Consider the following 17437-nt stretch of genomic DNA (forward strand, 5'->3'; position numbering starts at 1 on the left):
TTTGCCGAGCGCCCGTCCCTCTGGCACCTCAAGTGCCCGACCGCTACCCCGTTACCCGATCTCGGGCGGTGCCGCACCCTCGGCGACCCGGCCGCCCCTTGCCAAGCAGGAACAGCCGCCAGAGCAGTGGCCTACCAGGCCTAGTTGCTGTTTTACATTATCCAGCCCGTCCGAACAGCAAAACTGTTTCTCCACTGCCTTCTGCAAAGGAGCTCTTTAATTCCTGATCAGATCGAAGGGCACAATCATACACCTGACAGCACAGCAGTTCCTTTGTGCTTCTGTTGCAGGTTAGCCAAAGATCAGTTGCTTTCATTTTCATAGGTGATAGCAGAACTGGACAGTTCTGTTATTTCAAAGATATTGTATGACTATGACAAGAATAGCTCACAGGATAAAGTATTTATAAATTGAGACAGACATGTATCATTCACAAAGTCATTATTGCAGTTATTTTAAGCATTCATCTATAAGGACATAACTAATAGATTTGAAGTTTACATGCATAACTTCACTTATAAACACTGCTATGCCATCTTCTGCTGGCAACCAGACCCATTTTTAAAGACAGCACAGGACCTCCTTTCAGCTGCCTGAATAGGGCATGTTTAGTGGCTGTAGTAATTTAGATTCTTAAAATATTTCCTAGTTAGTTTTGCAGTAACAAGGCAAAAAATCATACTTTAAGATTGCCCACAATTAACCTACACACCCTTAATTCTAGGATTTTTTTTTAGATGCTCCACAGAAATAATATTTTTGCTTTCAAAAATGTTGAATAAGTCATTCCTGTGGAACATTTTTGAAAAAAACTGTAGTTCAAGAATTAGAAATGGCCCTATGATTCTCTCATAGCAACATTTTCAGCCACAAGGGCTCATATTTCCAGTAGTTATCCCCAAAAAAGTCAAGCTATTTCCTTGCTGGAGAAAAAGAACTCTTGCTTGACACTCCTCCTCCCCTTACCGTTCTTCTGTGTCTGGAAACCCCCTCTTGTAAAGTCAGTTGACAGACACTTTTCATACCTTGTTGTAACATTCCCGTTAGTCATGCTTTGGTACAAAGTGTGAACAGTTTTCACATACACATGGCTGATACTATTGAATCAGAACTCATGAAAAGCACCTGCATTACCTGGCAATGACAAGATTTTACTAAGTAAATCAAAACAGCATTCCTTAAATGTGATGACCAAGTCTTTTATCCTGCTGCTTCTCCTATTCCCCCCTCCATGCACTGAAACTCAAGGGGCACTGCTACATCATGAACAGAGCAGTGCAGTTCACAGCTTCCTCAGCTAGCTCCAACCCCAAAGCAGGTGGTGAACTTCTTGTCTTGGCTCTGGGGGCAGGACAGCATGTCAATCAGGCCTTAATGCTTTGATGACAGTTCAGTGATAGGTCTGCCAGGCCCAAGCTGGTGTTCCTGCAGAAGCATATACAGGCAATCTCCTGGCCCCTAAGAAAGCCATGACTAAGTGCGTGCTTATACAGTACTTTCATCTCAGCAAAAGAGACCAGGAATTCAAACAAAGATTTCAGATGTCATTCATACTAAAAACAGGGATACTCTTCGCAATACACAAACAATTTCAGGTCATCCCATGCCAGGGATAACATATCTTTCTCACCGCAAAAAAAATCCCATTTCTATATCTGAAAAAGAAATTATCTACCTCCTGCAGTCGGCAAAAAAGCATCCCCGTTGCTAGAGGGCCTCAGAACAAGACAGTGGAGATGCTGAGTTTAACGCTACATAACAGCATAAACAGAGAAGACAAGCTTTAGTACTACATTCCATGCCTGCAGACAAACAAAAAAAACCCACAACAAAAAGCCCCCACAAAACCCAAAAGCACATCCGCCCCAAACAAGACACAAACATACTGCAGAAAGAAACAGAGTATCAAGTAATAGTTTTCTCATGGGATGGGGATAAGCAGACATTAGAATCGCTCAAGTTCGTAGTTCATTAGAAATTAGAAGTATTTGTAATGTGTTAAACTATAATAACTTTTGTCTTCAAAGCCAGTCACTTTCAGGTATAAATAAATGTGTCTTTTTTTTTTTTTCCCCCCGATCCAGTTTTACAATGTGAGGGGGAAGATGAAGCTAACAATATGAACAGAAAATAAACTTTATGTATAGATTACGGACTTGCTTTTTGCATAGTTTTCACCAACATTTTTTTCTTTTGCAAACAACTGGTAAATACTGCATTGACTATTGCTATAATTTGCTATGGCAATGAACAAACAACACAAAAATAATCAGATATTATGGCTACTGTACACCTATGTGGATGAGAAAAATGCCAAATGATCAAAGGACAGTAAATTATCTTAGTTCTGTGCAAATTCCAATAAAAAGCCACAAAAAGTTCTGTTTTCTTGAGTTGGAACTTTATTACTTAAGCTGCAACTTTCACAGTCTTCACCTTCAGCAATTTGCAAAGAGGACGCATGTGAGAAAGGTTACAACACTTAATGGAAAGGGGCCCCTTACTGAACAGGGAGGAAGGGGGCAATGCCAAGTCAGAACAACTCGAAGTGCCAATTTGTTCTCAAGTCTCATATGAGGACTCCTGGAAAAGGCTGATTACCTGAAAGAAATAAACTGAGGAAGCAGAACCTAGGATTAAAGCAATCTGGAATCAGGAGACAGACACTAATGGCAAAATGCAAATAAACCAAGCAGAGTAAATCCAGGCAGAACCCAAAGAGTTAACAGAGGCCGAATGAATAAATAGAAGTCCCTAGGATTAAACCAGATCTATGCTGCCACTCAGCTTCTTCAACAGACATGTTAAGCTGTAACTGACTGTGGCATGATGGCTTCAGCCTCTGTTTCCCTGAAGCCACTGTCTAACCCGATAGAAAAATAAAGGTATAATTCACTGGAAATTCTTTTGTTTACAAAACTAAAGGAACAGGGTTTGTCTTCACGCTTCTGTGTCAACTTCCAATTTATCTTCAACTCCGTTCTGCTCATCTTTCATTTCTGCATCTTCGTTGTGGCTGGTTTGAAGAGTAGCAGCTGACTAAACAGAGAAACAAAGATATTCTGTTGTGATACAGAATTGCTAGCAAATGCAAACAATACCACAAATTCTTATCACTAGGATACCTGGTTCTCCCTGCAAGACTGAATTAAGTCATTAGGACCTTCAGCCAAGAGAAACTGAAAATTTCTCTGCATTTTTTTGTGCATCTAGGAAACCAGAAGCAGTTTAGAGGAGACTGAAAAATTACACTGATGTTAGATGGTGATGATATGTGACACTTTCTTCAATTGCCCTTTCCCTGGCAGTTTCCTGCCCACATAAAAAAAATATGGAAGGCAGAAAGCCATGTGGTAAGGGTCCGAGGTCAGTTTTTTCAATAGGATATGACCAGCACATCCTGACCTTGCAATAATTTTCAAACACTGTAAAGGGAAGTAGAAATGTCTTGTCCTCATCTCAGAAGACCGTGAAGTGAAATTGCTATTCCACCTGTTGACCTAGCACCCTGAACCATTTGTTTTATTATGAGGTTAGACGAGAACTAGACAAGAACAAGACGGGATACAAGCATGCACGGTTAGTGGTGGGAACAGGAGGGGAAAAAGGAGAAGAATCTTTAAACTAAAATGTTACATCAAGTTAGCTGCAACAAGAAACCACAGCCAAAGAACATTCAGGCAAAAGCCTTTCATCCTCAGAAGCCTACTGTGAAGCATGCAAGAGTGAAGTCTCCTCTACACAGAAAGTCTGTTATCTAGCAATCCTGATCTTTTAAAAATTCACACTTTGCAGATGTAAACTGATGGAATTAATGAAAAGAATTACTGATGCAAGAGTGGCTATTGAACTTCAACAGACTGTAAGATAGGCAAACGCCAGGTATTTCAGAATTATAGTCCAAGCTGCTTTCTTCACAATCAGAAGACAATTGGTAAACAAACCCTCTTCTCTGGAACTCTTGAACATCTTGATGTTGTTTAGTCTGGAGAAAATGAGGCTCAGGGAGACCTTTTGATCTCTCCAACTACCTGAAAGGAGATTATAGCAAGGTGCCACCAGTCTCTTTTCACAGGTAACAAGTGACAGGACAAGAGGAAACTGCCTTAAGTTGCACCAGGGGAGGTTTAGATTGGATAGTAAGAAAAAAAATGTCACTGAAAGGGTTGTCATACATTAGAACAAGCTGCTCAGGGAAGTGGTTGAGTCACCATCCCTGGAGGTATTTAAAATACCTGTAGAAGTGGTGCTTAGGGACATGGGTTGATGACAGACTTGGCAGTGTTAGGTCAGTGGTTGGACTTGATGATCTTAAGCATCTTTTCCAACCTAAATGATTCCATGCCTTTTGCCAAGAATACCAATCTACCAACGGTCTTTCTTAAAGGCTGAGGTGTAGTGTACATTCTGAAAAGCACAAAGGCAGCCTTTCCATACTTTTAGTGGGTATAGCTTGTTTCAGCAATCCACTCCTCGTCTCTGAACGGATCTTGCTATGTCGCACACCTAGTAGAAGAATCCAAATTCCCAGCAAGCTGTGCTGAAAGAAACCTGCACAACAAAGCCTGCCAGCTGGCAATTAAAACCTTTTATTTCAAAAGGGAGGATGCCCAACAGTGAAATAATTCCAGTTTAGTTGCTATATCTTTACCTTCCTGAGATTTTTCGTTAAAGACTACCAAAAATTAAGGTACTGCACTGGCCATATGCGAGAAAGCCTAGAAGAACAGAACGCTTTCCTTCAGGGTCCACTAAGCAAGGACTGTTGACATTAGCCTGCTTCAGCCAGATAAATATCTACATGGACAATTACACTTTCTGTGCAGAATCAGTGGGGAATGTCTTCATTGATGTGTGTGTTTACACTCCTCCATGAGATGTAGACCAAATCCATAGAACTGCTGCTACTCTTTCAAGAGAAAACAAAACACAACCAAAAAGCTACAAATAGAACAGCTTGCCCAACCAGCCATCCAGTCAGGGGTGATGACCCTATGCTTACTATATGACTACTTCAGCCAATGAAGTCCCATTGTCTCTGGGAGATAAACTAACTTCAGATCTATCTCACTTTGAAGGACTAGGGGAGGGGGAGAAAAAGAGAGGTCTATGAAGTGTGTCATGTAGGACTGTCAGCCAACAGGTAGAGATGGCCACACTGTCAGGATATACTCATCTGAGGACAGTGGGCCCCTTGACGGACTGATACAGTTAACTACAGGAAAATGACATACCAATATCTGACCATTTTTTAGAATCTCCATGCATATTCTGAGAAGGTGGACATAAAGATCTGTTAAAATTACCTCGCAATATGCAAGCTGCCAGACTCCCCCAATGTTACTGAGAAAATTTGAGTCTGATATAAATCCCATATTTGTCTTGGAAGTTAAAGGTTTACCTAGTCCTTCTGGACCATGAGGTTTAAGGAAAATAGACAGAACACCTCCTTAGGATATGTGGTTCTCATCAGTAACTTTGAATGTTTCTTCCTAGCTGATACAACCTTGTTATAACCTGTATTCAAATACTGCTGCTGTTAACTGAACTAGTATTTACTAAACTTCGAGTAAAAACTTAGTAGGGAAACCATCCACACAGTAGAATAATGAATCTTCAAGAAGTCTGAACCCTGACACACTGTAATCAACTGGTGACATTTGAGATAGAGAACATCAACCACATCTTAATGTCTCCATGACAGGCAAGATGGTGCACAGCACCATCTGTATGACAGACATAAGGTCTCAGTAAATGGGCCACTCAGGCTCCAGAACAGACTGTTCCTTAGAATAACCAGTTGAAGGAGAATAGGTGCTTTTTTTCAGTTCCTGAACATGATTGTGTTTGCACCTCATTACTTCAACAGCTTTCTGATCAACACTGATATGTTGCAAAAATCAGTTGAAATAAGTAAAAGCATTCTGTGCAATGCTTGCTACTGGTTGTTATCTTGTTCAAAAAAGACAACCTAGACATTTTGACCGTTGGCTATTTCAATTTTTTTTTTCCCCCCCAGAGAAAGCTACTTGAATGTTTTCCCACTGTATTTATCTGTACTAGGTGGTAAGCTGAATATCTAAAACACCATTCCTTGTCTAACATGTGACACCACCTTCTATATTCTTCTGGAGTAATTTTACTTACCCTTAAGTCTCTGTCTGCAAGCCTTTGGAACATGTTGGCATACATCTTTTTCTCTTTTTCATGCTGCTCACGTATTTTTTGCTGACAAGTTACCAGTTGCACTTTGGCAGCTTTGTTACTTGGATAAAGTTGTATCACTTTCTGGAAATCTGCTCGGGCCAATTCAAAGTCATTGACAGCCAAGTGCGCTTCTCCACGCCGGAAGAGGCCTTTTTCATTATTGCTATCCAATTCAAGTGCCTGCATTGAAGAACAAAACCACATTCAAGAATACACTTTTAAAAATAAGATGCAGTCGGAACACTAGAGACTGCTAGAAACTGTACCTGCTGATACAGATTTTTAAGTCTTTTCAGGACTTACTGAGAGTTGAATACAGTAGAAGTACAAAGAGGACTGAACATAGCAGGCTATTAGAGGAGAATCAGTAAGTCCTAGCTCTATTCCAGCTCTTTGAAGGACCTTTGCCAACATTACTACCTTCACCACATCTCAGTGTTTCTAGTTTTTAAATAATATTCTCAATGTAGCATCAAGTTAATAAAATATATTCCAAGGACAATAATTACAAAAATAACCTATTTGATATTTTTAAATCATGTATTCAGTACTGAACTGCCAGCTGATAAGAAAAGTCCGGTATCCCTCAAATTGTTAGAGCAAGGGGTAAACTGTCAGATTGCTTGTGCAGCTTAAGAACGAACCCTTACTACCTTGTTGCAGTTCTCCAAAGCCTGAGAGTATTCCTTCAGCTTGAGATGGCACATCGCTAGATTAAGGTGAGCAGCAAGACTCAAGCTTTTGGCTTTTGTATCCTCCTCATCAGAGAGTCCCGACTCATGCTCCAGCCACGACACTATCTTCTTATACTGTAATGCTGCTCGTTTGTATTTCCCCTCCTGTAAACAAGGCAGTTCAATTGTCACACAGCTCAAAGTAACTTTCATCTCCCTCTTCCCCCTTCTGGTTACCTTGAACAATAGATATGAAAAAAAATAATTCAGAGTAATCAGAAAATAACTCGTAACATCAAAAACATACTACTTCTGAAAGCCATTCCTGCATAGGATCAGAAAATCTTAAGGAATACACTGGTTCCCCCACTAAAGCTAGGGGTACAGGCCAGCAGTGATACTTCACTTTTAACTCCCACCTAATATTCAACTTCTGATACAAATCAAGGAAGATGGGGCACTTTCAAAACAACACAACTATTGCTATGTCATGAAGATAATGGGAAAGTCTGCCTTTAGCTGGTCAAATTGTTTCAAACAGTTTCTCCACACAACTCTATCCAAATGAAATGTTTTTAATTCACAGCATATTCCACAGTAGGAACTTAGATAATATAACCTTGCTACTATTCAATGTATGCTTCGAAGTTATCTGTAGGTACAGCAAACACCTCCAACAGGGTGAACTAACACCTTGCATAGTTAGTTGTTTGGATATTCCAACTCTGAGGCTTTTTTTTTTTTTTTTTAAAAGACATCTTCCCCTTCAGTCCTCCCTGTAGAACATCATAGAGAATACCATGAACATCACTCTAAAATGATAGAACCTGTAATCATCATTATCAGCTTATGACATGGACTAAAAAAATGCTATTATTGCTTGAGTAATAGAGTTTACCTTGAAGTACTGAGTGCCTCTCTCCTTCACAATGCAGCTTTGTTCCAGCTTCTCATCTGTGTTCATTTCCCAAGACTCCTTAGCCTACCCAAACAGAAGCAGTTCAAGTCAATGACAGAACTTCGAGGAAACCAGAAGCTGTATCAGCTGCTTCTCACTAACAGAGGCAGGTTTGGCAAAGCAGAGTTTTGCACCACTAATGTAAACTGGGCTAGAGCAAGAGAGATACTATCTGCAACAGACAGGGATACAGTAAGAACAAGGACAATTTCAGCCAAGATCTCCCAGTGTGTCATAATCTCTGACAACAATGGCTTCCCTATTTCAGATCAGCATTCAAGGATTCCATTGTCCTTGTTTAAGCTGCACTCACTTCCTCCCTCATCTCCCAGTCAGTTTTGCGAAGTATTCTCTTGTTCCTACCTTTTCAAAGCTTTTGAGTTTCACTTCATACTGTAGCTCCACATCTGGAGGAATCTGAAACTTCTCCTTCCCAGAACTTCCAAAACCATAGCTGTAAGATTGGGTGGTGGGGTAGAAAAAGAAACAAACAAAAGAGTTCCAAAACTATCCAGCCAGCCACATTAGGTACATAGGAAGCTGGAGGCAAAACTCCCATGCAAATCTGGGATGACTATACAGCATTATTACAAGACAGAAAGGCTTGAAGAATTTGGGTTACTATTCTAAAATTAGCAAGCACAAGGCAGAATAAAGGCAGAGCAACCTGCGATTTATTTCATTAATCTCTAGGTTATCAGTTCCTATTCTTCCCCACTCCCCCTTTTTTTAAGCTTATATGAAGGAAAAGTTCTCTCTCCATCAAGGAAAAATATATTTTCAACTTATACACATCTTGCTTTATATTCCTGGTCTGAAACTGGATGTTTCCTCCAGAGCACCTGTATTTTAGTACTAAGAAACGCAAAGACAACAATAAATAGAGATTAAGTGAACAGCTGTACACTTAACATGCTGCCAATCAGTTGATTAACAGTAAATGTCTATAGAAAGGTTCTGCTCTGCAGCTCCAGTAAGAAGCTGCATAGTGGCAGGAAAACCCTCAAGATCAGATTGCTTTGCTTTTCTTCTCCCATCAGGTTCACCTGCAGTTTTAAAACTAAAAAAAAAAACCAACAAACCCTGAAATTAATTCCAATTTGATGGAAACAACCAGTGCAAACTCTACTTGTTTCAGATGTGCTCTCACTGTAAAGAGAAAATTCTTCTTACATCCAATACTGTTTAAGTTTACAATACTGGGCAGTCATACATCTCAGCTGTTCTTGCTCTCAGAAAGCTCTTATAATGGTCCAAGATGTGGATATAACTCTGCTTTGCATCTCACAGGAATCTTGAAGTTCTTTTTCCAAAAGGCTTTCAGAATATCAGTGAACATTTTCTACTGACAGAAGATTTCTGATACTCTTTACTAACCACATCGGCTAAGGACTAACTACATGGTCACATCAGGCTGCTCAGGAGGCTCTTCAGCTTCTTCCTATTCTGAGGCTGTTCTTTAGGTATCTTTATATGCACAGCTGTACAATAAGTTCTGTTTCATTAAGAGGAACCACAAAAATACAAGTTAAAGAGACCAATATTTTCTTTTTCATATTCACCAAGACTTACACTATAGAATCTTAAGTAAATTTCTTTTGGAGTGCTACTACTTCACAAACAAAAGCGATCTTAGCTTTGTACTTCTCATACGTCAAACTTTGGGGGCTGATTAAGTTTTTACTACAGCACTGAAACATGCTGTAAGGCATTAAAATAAAACACCTAATTCTTGCCAGATGCTTAGTTTAAGTCCTTCAAATATCAAAAGATCAAAACCAGCGTACTTGGGTTTGAGATAGAACACAGATTCCTCCAATTTCTCCATTTTTTGAATTGCTTTCTCCAGACCATGAGGGAGATCGTAGTTGTCACCTTCTCCAATCTCAAACCGCAATTCCCGACTGTCAAAAACACGATCTCCACATCGGCCTTCAAATTGGACTGGTAACAAAGAACAGAACAACCCAGATAAAAAGCGGAAGATATCTCTTTATGGTAAGGTAGCACAGATTATACAGGGAGTGCCAAAGCCTTCTCCTAAACAGTCTTTTCTCTTTTTAACAGCTACCTATGCATGCTGGCTACTAGCCACAAATACAACTTCTAATGCTAAACGTAAGTAATATATAGATGAATTTTAAAAATTACTATTTTTCACTCCAACAAGTGCCAGAACTATTTCCCTTCATTTCTCAGCAAATGGAAATACTGTATTAGATTAATCTACCTTGTGATCAGATAAGCACTTTATTGGATTCAGTATCTCTGGAGAACACAGTTGCTGCTGGAAAATTAAACCTTACTGGAAATAAAAGAATGAAAGCTTACTCTAGGTTGTTAAATTACTTAGTAAAGGAAAGAGAAGCCATATATTCTTCACTCTCAGATCAAGGAGTTGTAGATTGGGAAAAAGTTCTGTCCTCCCATATGTTAAACCTGTTTACTATTTGTGTAATATACTTACTCTCTACAACAGCACCCTCATTAGGCTTGGAGTAGCCTTCCCCCTTTTTACGGATTCTTCGGATGATGCCACCATCTTCATCATCAGTGAGGTCCTCCCCCTTGAACTCAAAAAGTTCTATCTGCAGAAGGAAGAAAAGCCTTGCATTTATTCTCATCAATTCAGTTCAGTAACTCAGAGAAATTGTTCTCCAGAGGTCTTTGAAACTATAGCTGTTCAAGAAACCACTGTCTTAGTTAATGTCCTGTAACACATTAGATAGCCTAGGCTATGAAAATGCTGCTGGATGGAAACCTACATAAGAGTTTCAGATTACATTCAGACCTTTACAGCTTTTTTTCTCCAGCAATTTTGGTCTCCACATACTACAAATTAGAACCTTTAACTGGAAGGACTGTGAACCTGTCTTCTGAACAAAGCTTACATGAGCCACAATGCTTAGGGACTATTGCAAAAATAAGATTCTACTGGCTTATTTAACAGTATTTCTGCTAATGTCTGCAGGCAGAAGTATGGATAGTGGTTTTCAGGCTTAAGGTTTTTCTTGTTTGTGTTTCTGTTTGGTTGGTTGGGAGTTCATAGTTGCAAGGCCGTTCAAAAAACATTTTATATCCTACAGTTTACATAGGATAATTATCTCTTTTCTCCCCCAAATAGCTCATAAAAGATCACGTTAAAGTTGCAAAGACATAGTATGAAAAAAACATTACCGAGGACATTAATTGCTCTGTTGTTGAAATCTTTAATCCTCTTTTCACTTGTGATACTTACGCTAAACATTATAAAGATTTCATTTCTTCACTACTTCAGAGCTCACCACTGAGAAAGTCCTCCCTCCCCTGCCCAGCCGGCCAACCCAAACTATCCTAGTGAATCACTCCATAACTGTAAATTTGAAACTGTAAATAATGAAAAACCTTAAAATATTGTTAAACTCAAAAAACAATGGAACCTGAACCACTGCGCATCAGTAGCAGCCAGACCAGAACTCTATGCCTTGCCCACATTACCCTATCTGACTACATTTTTCTCCGTAGAAAATGTCACGTTCCTGTTCTGAAGGGATATTACATCACACATTCTCTACAGTGAAATATGATCTCTGTTTGGTTTTCAAGTGTACCATTTTCATGACCTTCTCCCACTTACCTCAAAAATCAGTGTAGAGTTGGGAGGTATCTTTGGGGGGCTCCCAGCTGAGCCATAGGCATATTCTGGTTTGCACGTAATCCGACAGATTTCACCAACCTTCATAGTTGCCACAGCAATATCCCATGCTTTGATCACCTCACCTATTTAAGCCAAATTTCAATCACATGATTGCTATGCATACATGCAAGACATAGGATCAGCTACGAAACTGAGCATCATTGTTTGTAGTATACAACAGCTAAGACAAATATGAAAAGACTTGCGCTCACTCTGATTTATGTATATCAGTTTTAACTCTAATTATAAATTTACCTGGGGATCAAATTTAGCTGTATTTATTCATTCTAGGTGTAGCGATTCTTTTCCTCCCCTTACTTCTTTGCTCACAGCAAATATTAGTCATCTGAACACAGACAGGGGCTGAAGTGCTTGGCACAATCTCAAGTGTAAGGAAACAACCATAGACTCTTTGAAGAGGAGGTCTTAGGGTGAGAGATTGCCTGCTCATATTTTGAAAACAATCCAAAACAACAGCCTTTTCTCTATATACTTTATCAGCTGGCCAAGAACAGCAGGAGCAGTAACTAAGTTACATACACTTGTAACAGAAAGAGGGAGGAAAGTAAGTAGTATTCCTTCTACAGCCAGAAGTGAACAGAAGCTGGAACCTCAAGTAACAAAATCCTATCTTAATGTCTCTTAATCAGTTCTCCTACTTGCTGCTCCCTTCAGCTCAATCAAGCAGCCTTTCTCTTAGTCTTATGTTAATAGGTACACTTAAATTCTGCAGTGTACTGAAATCTCAGATTATCTCCCAAATAAAAAAGCAGCAATGAACTACCAGGAGAAAACTCAGATTGAGTTGTAAGATTTGCTGGAACAAGGATGTGTGGATTTTTTCAAAAATGAAGGTTTTTGGTAATGAAGAGATGCACTGCTTCAAGATTCATATTCTGTTTCATTTGGGAACTTAGGGAAAAAGGGAGTTCGTTTTACCACGCTGCAGCTGACAGCTGCCCTTGTGCACCCTGTGTCCCAGTATCTGGTCACAACTAAGTACGACTGAATTTGAGTCTTCCATCAAAAACCACAATTAACAAAATGCACATTCTGGCTTTTTAACTACCCTTTATCGCTATACTTCAGGGCAAATTTGCTTCCCTGCAGTGCTTTGCCTGAGGCCCACGAATTCTTTAGCAGGCTTCATCAAGGGGCTACAGTTTTCTCATTGAGAAAAATGTCAAAGCTGTTCTGATTGTGCAATTCTAAGACAATAAACCTTAAGCTCTGAAAACAAGTTTAAACAGCAACTTTAACGTGCCATGGAGCCACACATGCAAGGAAATCTCATCTCAATTTTTACCAAAACTGACCAATACGAAACACAAGATATTACCTTTCCCCAAGTCAAATGAGAATTTGTCTTTCCTGTCCAGACTGGAATCAAATTTTGTGCCATCAAGAAGCCATCCTGTGTAATGGACGGTCACTTTATCACCTATCATTGGAGACTCTGTTCCACTGCCTTCTCTCTTGATAACCTGAGAAAAACAGTAAGCAACATTAAGATGCTGAAAACTAAGTCTCCCTAGTGGACATTACTTCCATGTACTTAGATGCATATGTTATCAGCTTCTGTAGATAACTGAAGTAAACCTGCAAATACTTTACCTGGAAATAAATCGACTATCATATGTACAGATTAGCAGTGTTGCAAATGCAGGAACGTCAAGATGGCTCTGCTGTGATAGCAGAACTTAATTGCCAACAGTGGCACCAGCTTACAGATCTCTGCACCTATAGTTCACAGTATCACTTACCTTTCCTCAACAACATTTTAAAATATTCTCAAAAGTTAATCAGGTAAAGCATTACACTTTTTTTACTTTATTCAAGTACTTTCCTCACCACCACTCAATCATTACCCAGAATCTGGTATTCTAGATAAAGCACTTCAACAAGAATACAAGCTGTTTCATTCCATGCAAAGTCTATTCTAACATGTAATCTGAGATTCCTTGAGTTAAAGCAGACAGTTTAACGAAGGTGAACAGAATCTTGTCCCAATGCAGGTTAGTTCTAGCAGCCAACACAGTAACATTTAGGAATTATTATATTGTATTAGTTTTGTCTCTCTGCAACTCTGACATGGATTGCTAGTACCCCAATTTCACAAACAGCTACAAGGATTTGATTTTCTTGAGAGGTTCCCCAGCTAGCAAGTGCAGTATCAACTAAGTCCACACTATACAAAAAGCAAGATCAGCCAATTTCTCTGGTGTTCATTTGAAATGTCAGTATTATTCTCTATTTTTATATACATTATCACATAGGGCTTGCCCGTAACAGCACTCCTGAAGTTCAAATTCGAGTCTTCTCCAATATTGATTGAAACCACCTAACCAAAGCTCCACATTACTTTAGCTAAGCAATGGAACCAATAGAGGACCATGTCTGCTTGCATCTATAAAGACCTGGAAAACATATGGTTCATGGAAGACAGACAGAGCCGTTATACAGAAGTATGCATTTGTGTCCCTTCTTTACGGAAAAGCTGTAAAAACATCATGCTACCTGCTCAGTTTCCTAAGGTGAGAATACTCCGTGTCGAAAGGGATGCCTAACCTCACACAGCATTCCATCCCCTTACTCGGCACCACCTCAGTGTACAGCAGTTATTAACATTACAGAACTAATATACTGATTTATCTCCCAAAGAAGGCAAAAATTCAAGCAACCACTCTCGGAGAGATAGGGGAACACAGACATATGAAAATAATGTGAATCTGGTAATTAACCAAAACCCATACAGTGGATCTAAACTGGTAATTTTACGGCAGCCAATCTGAAGTCACTTCAAAATATTAACTGCATTTAATGGAAATGTATGAAGCTTTTCCAAATGCCATTCTTGTAGTGTCATATTGAGTTACCCAACACAGAAATAATGAATGTCTGATTTTCAGTATTTATATGATATTATTCTCTTGCATTTACTTCATTTTCAAAACACTCAGGTTTCACTTTTTCATATAATAATATGGCAACCATATTTTCCATAAGGTTTACATTTCCCTCTCAGGCAGAAAAACCTAATTTTTCTGTTCATATTGTGATTGTGAGTATTTCTATTTGTAAACTTTAACACTTACACTAGAAATAGGGCAAACACATTTAGCAGCACCAGGTAAAAGCTTCTGGGTACTATTATGATATAAAGCTAATGAAGAAATAAAAAAAACCCTCCCCTGGAATCAGTGCAATGATACCAGCACAAAATTGGTGTAGATTAGTTCAGAGTTAGACCCCTGATTTCAATCTCTGCATTCTGCACTCTGGCAATTACTAGAAAAATAAAATCCAAGAGTGCTGGACTTCGTGACCTGTACTGCATTTTGTCTTATCAATTCACCATCCCCATTTTTTTTGAGGTTTTCACAACATCAGTGTTTTTACCAGTGTATTTTCCTCCTCTCATTTTAAAAATTTGTTTTAAAAACAATCACTTGCTGCTTCTCCCTCATCAAAAGGTGGGTATTGCACGGAGTAGTCAGAGACTCATTGCCTTTTACCATGCTCTGGGATCTGAGATGCAGGAGACCTGCAGGCAGCTTCCTTGCAGCCAGGTAGATGAGAACTCCAACCTGACATTGTGCTACATGCAAAAAATACAAACTCTCCCCAAATGATGTTAGCAGTAAACATGAGAAAGCTGAGTATAGAGGCCAACCACAGATCTTCCATGTAGCTGCTGATATCGCTCCTGAACTGGAGACAGCAATTCTGCGATAAACCCAGAATTTAAAGCCAGAAGGCTCTGAAACTTAAAACCAGAACTTTGTCTTTGCTGTGGTGCCACTTTTCTTCTTCCAAACACTATAACTCTGAAATTTCACTGCGATTAAAAAAATGCTTCTAGTAATTGCTGATGTTTTTAAGAGAGACTAAAGAAGTTTCCAGACATATGGAAATAGGAAATATCTGACAGAGGAAGTTAGATCAACTCCCCCTCATGATATAAATCCTGCTACCCTTACCAACTGCCTGCCCAGTACAAAAAACAGAAGCCAGTCGACCAGCATTCTCAATACATCGCACAAACCGCGACCGCAACCAGCCATGCTGCCAGCTCTATCAATGACTGCTCCTGTAGATTGATAAGAGCTACTTTTCCCACTGAAGCTGAACCACTGGGCAGCCTTTCCGGCTCCTGCCGCCGAGGTGCATTTACATTAGGCCCACGTGTACAATGCACCATCTCAGCTTAGAGAGCATACTCCTACCAAGATGGAGAGCCCCATTTCTAGAGCCTTAAAGACTGGCAAAAGGAGGCAGCGCAGCGCTACTTTGCACCGGCTATAAAGATACACAAACACACATGCGCTGCCGAGGCACCGTCCTTAATATCCAGCCCCCTAACACGGGCCGGCGGGGGGGGCGCGGACCAGGCCCCCCCGAAACGAGCCGCACCCTGCGAGCCAGACGAAGAGTTCGACCAGCTCCTTTCCCCCCCCCCCCCCCCCCCCCTCAACCCCAGCCCTGGGGAAAGGTGGAACGCAGAAACAAGCTTCTCTCCCCGCCGCAGTCCTTCGTGACCCCGGGGTTTCCTAGCAGGCAGCCCGGACTCAAGCTCGCCTCGGCCTGGGGAGGAGAGGGTGGGCGAACAGTAACGAGATGTCGGCAGCCCCGCGCGAGAGACCCCGCAGGCGGGCAGCGCGTGCGCGCCCGTGGGAGCCTCCCGCCACTAATGTTTAACCGCGAGGGCTGCGCGAGCCTGCCGGGCAGCGGGTAGCCCAGTAACGGCCTTATCCCCTTTCTCTCAGGGGACAAACAGGCCCCAAGGGGGGTCGGGCGCCCGGGGAGCACCCGCTGGCGCGTGAGAAGGGGCCGCTCCGCCCCCTCCCCACAGGCCTCCGAGTCAGTGCCAGGGGATAGGGACGGGGAGCCGCAGCGGCCGGTACCTTGAGGACGCCCTCATCCTGCTTAGGGGTGATGTCCGTGCCTTCCAAGGGAGCCCCGTCCGCTTTCATCTTCTCCGCCGTCATCCCGCCTGCCGCTGCCACCGCTGCGTAGGGAAGAGCCGCCTCGTGGGGTCGGCACCGGCCTCCCACCGAGCTGGGGCTAGCGCCTCGCTGCGCCTCCGCCTCTGAGCTACGCGGACGGGAGAGAGCAGCAGCGCGTTTCTTTCCTTCCTTTCTTCCTTGCTCCGCCGCAGCGCCAGCCCCCTGGCTAGCGGGGCGGAGGAAGGGGAGGGGAGAGGGAGGAACCGAGAAGTTTCTAGAGGCAGCCAGGCTGCTGTAAAACAGCCGGTAGTGCTAAGGGCCGGGGATGAGGGTGAACCTTAGAGTTTATTCAACAAGAAGAGGGAGGGCGCGCTGGGCGGGCGGACGGGCGGGCGGGGCAAGGTGTGCCTAGTTCTCGTAGGTGGTGCAGGGTAGCCCAGCAGCGAGGAGGATCTGTTGCGCCCTGTCCTGGTTATTTTACTCAAAACTGCACGTAGAGTAAAACCGACTGTCCTCCCACTTCAGTATTAGCAGGCCTTTGCAGATGTGTGGGTGTGGTTTTGCCCACCACAAGCCTGTGGATGATTACAGGAAAGGCTGTAGAAACAGGCATACAAGCGGCATGCCAGTAGCAAGCATAACAGTCTCGGGAGCTCAGGTGTCCCATTAGACATCATTTGATTTAAAATGGTTTGTTAACCTGGACCAGTAAAGGTGAAGACGTGTTTAGGGCAGAGAGTGTGAGCTCTGTGTCTTGCCCGTCCCTATCCATCAGGGTAAGTAGCAGTGGTTTGTGCCTTAACCTGCTGCTGGAGTATTTGGGGATGCATCGATAAAAAGAGATGCCCCTTCTGAATATGAAAAGCATTGGTGCAAATGTAGAGGAATTAACAGATCAGGTTGTAGGCTTATTCATCATGTGTACAAATGTCATGAGCTGTATGCAAATTTTGGCCAAACCATTTGCAACTTCCAA

The 17437-nt window shown here is 41.5% G+C and overlaps 1 protein-coding gene across 1 annotated transcript; it reads right to left on the reverse strand.

Moving 5' to 3' along the window:
* Nucleotides 1-2298: 2298 nt before the first annotated feature.
* On the reverse strand, nt 2299-16641 carry FKBP4 (FKBP prolyl isomerase 4). Its single transcript, XM_080363617.1, has 10 exons — nt 16420-16641; nt 12855-12999; nt 11456-11598; nt 10307-10427; nt 9627-9783; nt 8203-8293; nt 7780-7863; nt 6861-7046; nt 6148-6387; nt 2299-3039 (listed from the first exon to the last, which is right to left on the reverse strand). The coding sequence occupies exons 1-10, from the start codon at nt 16501-16503 to the stop codon at nt 2941-2943; spliced, it is 1350 nt and encodes a 449-aa protein (XP_080219743.1). The 5' UTR covers nt 16504-16641; the 3' UTR covers nt 2299-2940.
* Nucleotides 16642-17437: the final 796 nt, after the last annotated feature.

This window comes from Nesoenas mayeri, assembly GCF_963082525.1.
Source record: "Nesoenas mayeri genome assembly, chromosome: 1".
NCBI classification, from domain to species: domain Eukaryota; kingdom Metazoa; phylum Chordata; class Aves; order Columbiformes; family Columbidae; genus Nesoenas; species Nesoenas mayeri.

What these genes read in the sequence shown, in the direction of transcription:
- FKBP4 (XM_080363617.1), bottom strand. Translation starts at nt 16,503, where the DNA reads ATGACGGCGGAGAAGATGAAAGCGGACGGGGCTCCCTTGGAAGGCACG. An exon ending in CTCATTTGACTTGGGGAAAG is followed by an intron (nt 11,599 to 12,854) that starts GTAATATCTTGT and finishes TGGCTTAAATAG; the next exon opens with GTGAGGTGATCAAAGCATGG. An exon ending in GTGTTCTATCTCAAACCCAA is followed by an intron (nt 8,294 to 9,626) that starts GTACGCTGGTTT and finishes CCAATCTTACAG; the next exon opens with CTATGGTTTTGGAAGTTCTG.